At 40.6% G+C, this 10896-nt stretch overlaps 1 protein-coding gene across 2 annotated transcripts; it reads left to right on the top strand.

Moving 5' to 3' along the window:
- Positions 1 to 593: 593 nt before the first annotated feature.
- Lim3 (Lim3 homeobox protein) lies at positions 594 to 10896 on the top strand. Of its 2 annotated transcripts, none has more exons than XM_028306983.1 (7): positions 594 to 719; positions 2964 to 3138; positions 4245 to 4447; positions 4956 to 5142; positions 8522 to 8676; positions 9109 to 9294; positions 9833 to 10896. In XM_028306983.1, exons 1-7 carry the CDS (start codon positions 629 to 631, stop codon positions 9994 to 9996), a joined length of 1161 nt encoding a protein of 386 aa, XP_028162784.1. In that variant the 5' UTR covers positions 594 to 628; the 3' UTR covers positions 9997 to 10896. The 2 variants fall into 2 exon arrangements, with proteins under 2 accessions (XP_028162784.1, XP_028162783.1); XM_028306982.1 differs by having other exon boundaries at positions 9818 to 10896.

Below are 10896 nucleotides of genomic sequence, written 5' to 3'. Positions count from 1 at the left end.
TTTTTAGGACTACTTCAATAATTGTAAACAAGGTTTTTTAATGCTTCTTAATATCTATCTCTAGCGAATGTATAGTGCTAGACAATTCAATATTGTAGGTAGGTATATTTTTTAAATTGTCGGATGAAAAGGACCGGAACTAAATTAAGACCAGATAAAGAGCAATTAAGTACTTAAACAATGGTCATTAGAACTTCTCTTTATCCANCTTTATCCTTGTCAACCAGCAAAGACTAAACCAGAAATTTTCTTCTAAAAATAATAAAATACGTATTTGTTCCACGAAGAACGTTGTAAATATTCAAAACAAAAAGGTAAAACATTTCAAACACAATGGCAAGCGCACAAAAGATTTCAGATCTGAAATCATTCTGAAAAAAGGCTGAAAGATAAAAAAAGCGATCAGCGTCGCAGCCGGCGTAAGCGTTCAATACGCTCGCGTGGAAATGCGAAAATCGCTTCGATCGATCTTTGGGTGGCACGCGTTGGGGATTGGTCGATGGGCGTGGTGGATTTATCGGCTAGTCTACGGCGACCAATGGCGGCGGCGGCAAAATGAGGGGTTGGGGGTGTGGGGTTCGGGGTGGTCTCAGTGCGCTAGTCGAATCGGGCCGGGGCGGTCGCCATCATGCTCGGCACCATGATGTACCCTGGCGCGGAGGAAGAGGACTTGCGAGTGCCACCCATCCAGCTAGAACATCTACCCGAAGTGTTCCTATGTACGTAAAGTTTTTTGTGTGCCGTGTTAGTGTTGTGCGCCTAAGCCTTAAGGGGCAAGTTTCAGTGATTTTAGACTGTCGTCTGGGTGTTTACGAGTAGTACAGAAGGAATTCTTCAGATATGTTTAAAACAGTTAATCTGGTATTTTTTGTCAAAGCAACAATCAACTATGACGGTGTTTCTCCATTAAACGCCTATTAAGCTCAGTGAAAATTAACTTTCTAAAAGTTTTTAGTCATAATAATTGATGTAAAATAAGTACACAAAAAAGTTTTCAAAACATGTGCAACTTTGTAAAAGTAGCGAAGCAACGCAACCAAAATATCAATAATGAACGTATAGACACATTTGTATGGTACATCAAGCAAATACAACTTTTTCTTACCTCATTTTAGAATTTTCTTTGTTTTTCTTAATCCCAGGTTCAAAAGACGACCACTGTACAGTTTTTGCACGATCATACGAGTTTTCTCTCGTTCGTCTTCTGTTTTGTCATCAATCCGACCCATGAGCTGTGTAAAAAAATAAAAAAATACATTTTAGTTCGTTATGTTAGTTATACAACAAACAAAAGGCTTTAAAACTAAAATGGCAGTGGGCTGGACACCTAGCAAGGTATAATGATAGGAGATGGACTATAACATCAACAGAATGGAAGAGACCAAAGGGGAACCAGTTACCTACTTAGTTTAAAACTTTAATTAAATCAATTTATAAGATTAATAAACAAATTAACAATAATCACACTTTTTTCATTCGCGTTAATCTGTTAAAGCTACAGAGCTTGTTCAATCAATGCAAATGGCGCGTTTCAGTAATTAGGATGTTAAGTTGGACTGAAAGATACCGAACTTGAATACCTACTTAATTGTAAACCCACTTATAGTTTTTGCGACACAGGTCTGCGAGCCTAGTGCAATAACTACTGTTGCCTTGTATGAAAATAAATATTTATTATTATGTTTGTACGCTTTGGAGCTCACGGGTCAAAAGTGGCCCGGTCCTTTATAAGGCTTGCGTGGGGATACAGATCCAACACGTTTTATTATTATTATTATTATTTTATTTGAATAAATTTATAAAAAACCAACTGAATCTGGGCAGCGCAGGACCGGTCGTTGTGGAAATCCTCGGGGAGGCCTTTTTCCAGACAGCAGACGTCATTTGGCTGAAACGATACAATCATCATCATCATCATCATCATCATTTCAGCCACAGGACGTCCACTGCTGAACATAGGCCTGCTTTCCATGTTGATCGATTGGTAGCGGCCTGCGTCCAGCGCTTCCCTGCTACCTTTACGATGTCGCCGGTCCACCTTGTAGGTGGACGTCCCACGCTGCGTTTTCCGATACAAATTATTTAAAAATATTTTATTTAGGAGATAGAGATTACGTCGTTTTATAATGTTTTGTTCTATTGAATAAACCGAACTTATTTACTTATTTATAACCAGTTTTGCATTTCATTGGGAAACTTATTTATTATTATTATTGGTTTTTGGGCCTTCATTCATTTGCGCCAGCTCGCCAGGTTTGATCTATTGTGGCAGCCCTTGTCTTTAGAGTTCACTGCTTAGTCCCGTTGAGTCTATAAATTTCCAGATTCTTTGGAGCGTGATATCTGCTATCTCATTCGGGTGCATGATGTGGCGCCCGAGATAGATACTTCTTTTGCTCATAAGCGGGCCGCATGAGCAAAGAACATGCGTGGCCGTTTCTTCTTCTTTGGGAAACTTCATAAAATTGATAATTTACGTAAAATGAACACAGTTTCCATTTACTATCAAACTGAAAAGATTTTGGACCATTTTAACCACCTCTGTGGTCTAATAGTAAGACCAACTGCTTCAGACGCAGAGGTCCCGGGTCCGATACCCAGTGGAGGCAGATTTTCCTGTTCGGTTTGGTTGGTGGTAGGGCTTGTTCTAAGACCACCATCTTACCTAAGTCTGCCGCCATAACAACAATTTTAACAGCATTGTTGTGTTCCGGCAGTTAGAGGTAAGATAGTCAGTTCCTCCGTGGTTTGAGGATTCCGGGTGAAACTCGCTTCCACCTTCAGCCTGATCATCACATACAGGCCAAGAGCTTCCTCGTTGTGGATAAAAAAAGTTTCATTGAATGATAGCTGTAAGCTTCGCTATTTAATAAAATATCAATGTTTAATAATAATAATTTGTTTTATCATTTGAGTTTCCAAAACGTTTTCTTCCAATACAACAACATGCAAACATGTTGCAGCTAGTATCCCGAAGTGTGGCGGCTGTCATGAGATGATAGTGGACCGGTACGTGCTGAAGGTGTCCGACCGGACGTGGCACGCGGGCTGCCTGCGATGCGTCGAGTGCCGCGCCATGCTGTCCGGGAAATGCTTTGCGAGGAATAACCAGCTGTACTGCACGGACGATTTCTTCAAGTAAGCCACTTTAATAATATCGACAAATACAGACTTAAGTGCACAATGAGATAGCGAGGTACAGATCCATACTGTCCGAGAAATGCTTCGCGCGGAATAACCAGTAGGTACTCACGGACGATTTCTTCAAGTAGCCGCTTGAATAATATCGCCAAAATAGACTTAAATGCGCAATGAGATAGCGAGGTACAGAGCCATACTGTCCGGAAAATGCTTCGTGAGGAATAACCAGCTGTACTGCACGGACGATTTCTTCAAGTAAGCCGCTTTAATAACATCGACAAATATAGACTGGTGCATGACTGGTGCTAGCGGAATACTAAAGGTGTGGTGCTGCAGAAGGCGCAGAGCTACGCTTCCCGGGAAATGCTTTGCTTCGCGAGGAATAATCAGCTGTCCTGCACGGACGATTTTTTCAAGTAAGCTGCTTTAATAATATCGTCTCCGCGTTGAAACCGCTAGTGCTGAAACGGCGAGGCGCAGGATCATGCTGTCCGAGAAGTGCTTCGCGAGGAATAACCAGCTATATTGCACGGACGATTTCTTCAAGTAAGCCGCTTTAATAAATCGACAAACATAGACAAGTGCATATGAAGCTGGTACCACCAGATGCAGATCTGTGGTCTTGAGATATAAAGCCACCTTTCAACCTCAACCATAAGCAGTTTGAATCTCATAAAGAGTCATCCTGACTAAATGTTTCGTTAGGAATTCCGAACGATTGTTTGTGATGTAGTTATTTAGCAAACTCTGAAAAAAGCTATTGTAAAGCTGTCACAATAGCTACGAAAGACATCATCGATTCGCAAAATAGGTACTTAGGACAAATCCGCTCCACTACACATTATTTAAGGCATAGCAATGATTTCAGTTTTATTAGCTAGGTATCTCTACCCACCTACTTATATTTAAGTTAAAAACACGTTGATAATATTGGTTACTACGGCTGTTGTCCAAGGCGGATCTATAGATTCAATGTCGTCTACCCCACAAACTCTAATGTTCTCATGCGTTAGATACCTGCACTCCTATCAGACCTAAGTCCTACGTATATTTAAGTTCAAAACACGTTGATAATGTTGTTGTTATTGCGGCTGTTGTCCCAGGCGGTTCGGCACCAAGTGCGCGGGCTGCGGGCAGGGCATCCCTCCGACGCAGGTGGTGCGCCGCGCCCAGTCCCACGTGTACCACCTACGCTGCTTCGCCTGTGCAGCCTGTGCTAGAACCCTCAATACTGGCGACGAGTTCTACCTGATGGAGGACGGGAAACTGGTCTGCAAGCCGGACTATGAAGCGGCGAGAGCGAAAGGTGAGGTATTAAATTGAACTGGAACTTCTTGGGTGATGCGATGTTGAAACTATTGAAATATTAGCTTAGGTACCTCTTACATAGAGGTTTTTAGCGAGCTTTCGCGATCTTATTCCCGACATACAGAACTTTTCTTTCACCATTTCGTCATTTTACAAGCTTTTATTTGACTAGCAATGTTCTTATTCCTTACATAATTTTGCCAACTTTTTATGACCCTTTGTTATTTAACCCTCGCTGCGGGATTAAGTTGACGTTGTATGTACCTCCTACCTGCTTAAACACTGATATTTAGCACCTTCTTTATTTCCAGTCAAATATTTTTTCAGAAAGTTGTTAAATATCAAATAGACCGATAGACCTTATAAAATCACAAACCATACCTTATAGCACAACCATCAGACCTATGTGATATCCAGCGCCTTTCTCTTTTGCACCCTAGCGTTTCCAAAGGAAAGGTAGCCCGCACCAAAAAGGTCTTCTAAGGCTAAACTGAATTCCACGACAGGAGGCGAGGGTTCCCTGGACGGGGACGCGGCTAGCAAGCGGCCCCGGACCACCATCACGGCGAAGCAACTGGAGACCCTGAAGAGTGCCTACAGCAGTAGTCCGAAGCCTGCGAGGCATGTCAGGGAACAGCTGGCCCATGATACAGGGCTCGACATGCGGGTGGTTCAAGTCTGGTTTCAAAACAGGTGAGAAATAAATCCACTTATTACCTTTAACTATAACAAACTAGCTGACCCGGCGAACTTTGTTCCGCCTTAATGGCAATAAATAACGGGATAAAAAGTATCCTATGTCCTTCTCCTGGCTCTAAACTACCTCCCTGACAAGTTTCAGCTAAATCGGTTCAGCCGTTCTTGAGTTATAAGTGGAGTAACTAACACGACTTTCTTTTATATAATAGATACTACAAAGCATATCTTTAGTAGGCTCTCTCATGTGTTAAAGATGTAACCAAAACTTCGTATAGTAACGTGTCAAATTAAGCATAAAGTTTTCGTATAGTTTATGCTACACATATCTATCGCTATTTTATTTTGTAAACCTGCCTCGTAGTTTAAGTACCCGTACACGGTGTCGAATTAACTTCTTCTTATCAGATTTGACACGAATTAGATATGCAAGGTATAAAAATCGTTACTTCAACCATAAAGAATGAATAAACCGAGACATTTGAATCAATTTTGCATACATCGAGAATATATGGGAAGCGAGTTAGCACAAATGATTTTGAAATGGTCACTGACTTAACAAGACGTAAACAGAGATTAGAAGTTTTATGACCAACTAGAACTAAACAGTAAAACTTTAGAAAGAAATATCAACTGGCACTGCCAATAAAAATTACATAAAAATTGTTCATGTGGAACTCCATAAATTAACAAACATATTATTTTTATTTTAGTTTCTAAGAAAGTTTCTTTTAATTTATAATTTATTATCGAATAGGTCCCTAGACAATTGTCTAGGGACACCGGAAATACTTAACTGAAAGATAATAATATCTATAGCCATCTGAAAATGAGATAGATATAAGTAGACTTGTCGAAAAAATATTATTAATTTGAATAGCAGTAACAAAATGCTGGCAAATTTCTGCAATAGGCAATTCCTGGAGGTCATCTATTGATCGAATTTATGAATACTTCAGCGTCAATCGGTAGGTCACTAAAGCGTTCAATAGCGACAATGACACGGCCTTGCTGCAATGATGACCTTTGTCCAGCGTGTTCCTTTTGTTGAATAAGTACAACGGTTATGCATAAGCATAAAACATAGTCAACGTAGGTACTTACATATTTTTTGTTATGTTCTATACTAGGAGCAGTTATGATTTTCAAAATGTAAATGGCACTAATCACAACGAGCTTCGTGTTAAAGACAGACTATCGTCAACTGTGCAACTATGAATACTGAAGTTCTTTGGTCATGTCTCTAGAAATGAGAACTCGATGGAGAGACTGGTAGTTCAGGGCCAGGTTGAAGGCAAGAGAGCACGCGCTCGATAGCCAACCCGCTGGATAGACGCCATCACAAAGGCCACTGAGTTCACCATGGTCCAGTGTACTCGCGACGCCTCTAACCGTCAGAAATGGAAGCACATCGCCAGGAGAGCTACCCTCAGAGATGAAATTACCACCATGTACCTCGTCAGCGCAACCACGACCACTCTGACAAGAGTGCCCGACTAAGAAGAGAGAATCAAAACGTTGCGGCATGGCTGTCTCGTGTTGCAACTTCTATTCTCGGTCGCGTTGGTTAATCGTAAACTTTTAACTTAGGTACAATTGAATGTGTTGCTAGACGCTTCATCATGTGGTTTCACGTTATATTGAGACCAGGAACACCTTCCTGCTATGGAGACTCATTGACTATAACTTTTTCGTATAACAGCTATGTATAATACTTTAAAATACGAAATTAAATTAATTGGATATGAAGTATTTTTGTAACATTCACAACACAACATCATCACAAAAAAAAGGCTTTTTGATCACTTTTCGACTGGTTTGCGATTATAATGTGCACTTTGCTAGACCTCCTGTACCTATTCAATTCGTAGGCATAGGGTAGAGTCACAGTCACGGCAGCGGTCACGGCATGCTCCGCCTCGCCTCGTAAACCAGCTCGTATAGCTCGTATCGACGGCCATTTTACGGGAAACCAAACCTATCGCATAAACTATGAATATACCAACTAAAGTCCTTATTGCTACGTCTAAATGTTTGTCATGGAACATTATTGCCAAAGCTAACTTAAGTGCTATAAAAATAACTTCTAGCTACAACTTTAGTTTCTAAGTGCACGTGGTGTCACAGTAGCGGGTACGGTATGCACGCGGCTTCGCCTCGTAAACCAGCTCGTATCGACGGCCATTTTACATGGAACGAAACCTATTGTGCGTTCACTGATATAAGAAAACTAACAGCTGTGGCTAACGGAGTTTTATGCTTTATGACTGAGTTTTTTTTAACAAAATTGTATTTTTAAAGATCTAAGTTAAAATGTTAAAGTGGGGCCTAGTAGGTACTACAACGAAGTACGTACGGCGATAATATTGTATAAGCTTTAAATATTTTCAGGAGAACGTTTTGAACTGTGTAAAACGGTGTTAACATTTTGCGTAAAAAAGCTCAACATAGAATTTTCAGTACACACTCAAAAATTTATGATCTATAACATACAAATAACTAGGCAAATAAAATTAGTAGTAACAAAATATCTTAAGTCTAAGTCTTACAGTATCTTATAGGTGTAAGCATGTTTAAGTAAGTGGTACTCGCATTATTAAGTTTTTTTTGGTAAGGTAGAAAAAATTCAAGAAAACTTACCATGTCGATATTCGTTTAGCTTTAAAAAACTACTAGAACATGGATTACGAAAGAGGCGATTACCCCATTCCAATCATCCGGCGCGGCTATATCGCCGCACGCGCTCCCCACGGGCTGGGCGGGGGCACTTAAATTAATCAGCCTCTTTGTCGGCCCCCGCTGCGTTAATAACAACACGCAAAACACACTGGGAGCTGTTTGCACTACATATTATATGATTATTTGTTTTAATCGAAACCAATCGGAGCGGCAAATGTTGAGTAATGAAAAACTAGAGCTCGCGTTAGCAAGTTGAGATAATATTTTTCTGCTCGTTATAATTTCATGAAGGTTTGCTTGTTTAGTTCGAAGTTTAACGACATTCGTTTCTTACTTGATATAAATATTTGTATCAATCTAATTATCAAGCTACTGCGAATCAACATACTTAATTGTTTGCTTTTCCTGACTCATATTTTCATGGTGTACCTACTACTTAACTGTAAGGATACTTACCTGTAGATAGGTAATAATCTTGAGCTTAGCTATGCTGTTCATCTATGCCTAATAATGCAGAACTTGGTAACTGCAATGTGGTTCTCCATCAGACAGATTTCAAATATTATAAGCTCAACCTTCTCTAGGTACGAGTAGAAGTAAGATAAGAGATAATGAAAGCTTACCATTTACCATGGCCTTTTTAATTGAATAGAACAACAGGACAGGAAAAAACTAACTCTATTTCCTTTTTTACCAGACGAGCGAAAGAAAAGCGTCTAAAGAAAGACGCCGGGCGAACGCGCTGGTCCCAGTACTTCAGGTCCATGAAGAGCGGCGGAGGATCTCCAAGACACGACCGATTGCTCGACAAAGACGAACTCAAGATTGACCTTGACTCTTTCAGTCATCATGGTGAGTGAAATCTTGAACTTGACTGAATTTAACACAGACCAAGATATTGTTAGTTGGTGCTGTTTTCAAATAATATCACTCAGTCGATGCAATTAAACTTTAATTGAATTTTTAGGATTTGTATTGGATCCTGAAAGATATTAAAAGTTAATTGACCAGTTGACAAAAATCTATTATTATACTTTGTAAGGGCTTTTAAAAGCTTTTGCCATAAATTCAGCTTATGAATTGAAACTTAATATGATGTCACTTGCCCGCCAATGGTTTTTTTTTACAATACAACAATAAAACACAACTAATTAAAACTCTACCGGGAAACACCTGGAGGCAGCGTAGACCGGTTGTTGTGGAAATCCTTGGGGGATGCCTTCGTCCAGTAGTTGACGTCATTTTGCTGAAGCGAACGAATTAACATAATATTCTTTCACACAGAACTCAGCAACGACAGCTACAGTACGGTGGCTTTGGGCGGCGAGGAAGGCTCGCCGGCGGGCGGGGGCGGCGCGGGCGCTACGGGAGGCGCGCGCTATGCCGCTACGCCGCCCTACCTGCGCACGCATTCGCCACCGCACCCGCATTACCACTACCCTCCAGATCACCTCGTTTACACCAATATCGGTAAGTAAATGATGGATGAAAAAATAATTCTTTCAAGTACTCTGTTGCTCAAAGAATCAAAGACATACGAACCTGCTTCTTGTAAAAAATATCAACTAAGTATGTAACTGAAAATTCTTAAAATAATTAATTATACTTTTGTACGCATAGTTTTTGGCCGTGTGGTGACGGCAGAGTAGAATACATTTTGTCACCAACCACTACTCTTCCCGCGGGTGTCGTAAGAGGCGACTTAGGGACTACACATCAAACAGAGAACGGGCAGCAGCGCTCTCTGAAAAACATCAATCTTTTAAACTGCGATCTCCAACCCACCTGCGAAGCGTGGAGATTATGGCAAAACCTTCCCCTATAGTGGAGGAGGCTCATAGTCCAGCAGTGGACTGTAAAGGGCTGTTGATAACGCATAGTTAGTGCTTCTTTACCCGTAATCTGAATGGTCGAGGCAAGCCACTCATATTCGTAGTTGTTTAATTGCAACATTTGTCCAGTAAGGCACGTTTTAATGTCATTTCTTCATCAGCCTCATTTTTGCCAGGCCAAGCGATGAGCGGCGCCGGCATCGGCGGAGCGGGAACGGGCGGAGCATCCGACCTCAGCAGTTCCTCGTCTCCCGCTGCCGGGGGTTATCCCGATTTCCCACCGTCCCCTGACTCGTGGTTAGGCGAGCCTCACCATTACTCGCCTAGGGGATTCCCCTAGCGGCGGCCGCCGCCGGCGCACGCGCCGCCTGTGGCTCCACTCCAAGCGCCCTACCCGCTCGCGCAACCGCTGGAACTAGTGGTCAAGAGGGAGCTGTGATCGCTCCATAGTGAGCAGTTACGGATGTAAAAAAAATGGAAACAATATGTGTATAGGAGAATGACCAATGCGAACGCCGCGCATGGACAATCGGTAAAGTAGGGTATGGTTATGATGTGTTCGCAGGTGAAATACTCTAACAGTCGTGAGAAGGAATGAGGGTCTAATGTAAATGGTATAATGGCATTTAGATTTCAAGTCAATTCAGCCGGTATATTCTGTAAAACCTGAAAATCTGACATGAGTAAATTATGTAATTACCCAAACATGTAGATAGAAGTGTAACTTCGTTTGTCTATGTTTTTTGTGTGCTACTGTGTTCATCTAATATTGTGAAGATTTAATCTTTAGTGTCATCAAAGATATTTAACATAACTTCTCAAGGTAATTTAACACTTTCTGTTTTAGTGCAATGTAATGAGCGTTTTAATTTTTTGAGAATAATCATGAGCAGTGTGTACAGTTTCTTCCCACCTTAGATTGATTATTCACTTCCTGTAAATAAAATAATATGTGTATATGCGTGGTTTTAAGCACAAATAGTTATGTTTTAAACGCCTTAAAGTAATCAAGGTACATAATATTTTGTAAATAAATTATAGTATTAAGCATCATGAATGTAAGAGACCTCTTACGTAATGTATAAAATAACTCTAGAAATAAAACCAAAGTGTTTTACTTACTGAATTTTACTGTCATTTAAAATGTATTAATTCGACAAAGATTTATCACGATAACTGTACATAGAATTTTACTATGTGATAAAAATATAGTAACATACTAATTTATTTCTAAGTCCAT

The sequence above is a fragment of the Ostrinia furnacalis genome, unplaced genomic scaffold, assembly GCF_004193835.3.
Source record: "Ostrinia furnacalis isolate ACB-3 unplaced genomic scaffold, ASM419383v2 OfSCF2054, whole genome shotgun sequence".
NCBI classification, from domain to species: Eukaryota; Metazoa; Arthropoda; class Insecta; order Lepidoptera; family Crambidae; genus Ostrinia; species Ostrinia furnacalis.
Note: the sequence above shows the minus strand (reverse complement) of the source record. Positions and strands in the feature narration are given on the sequence as shown.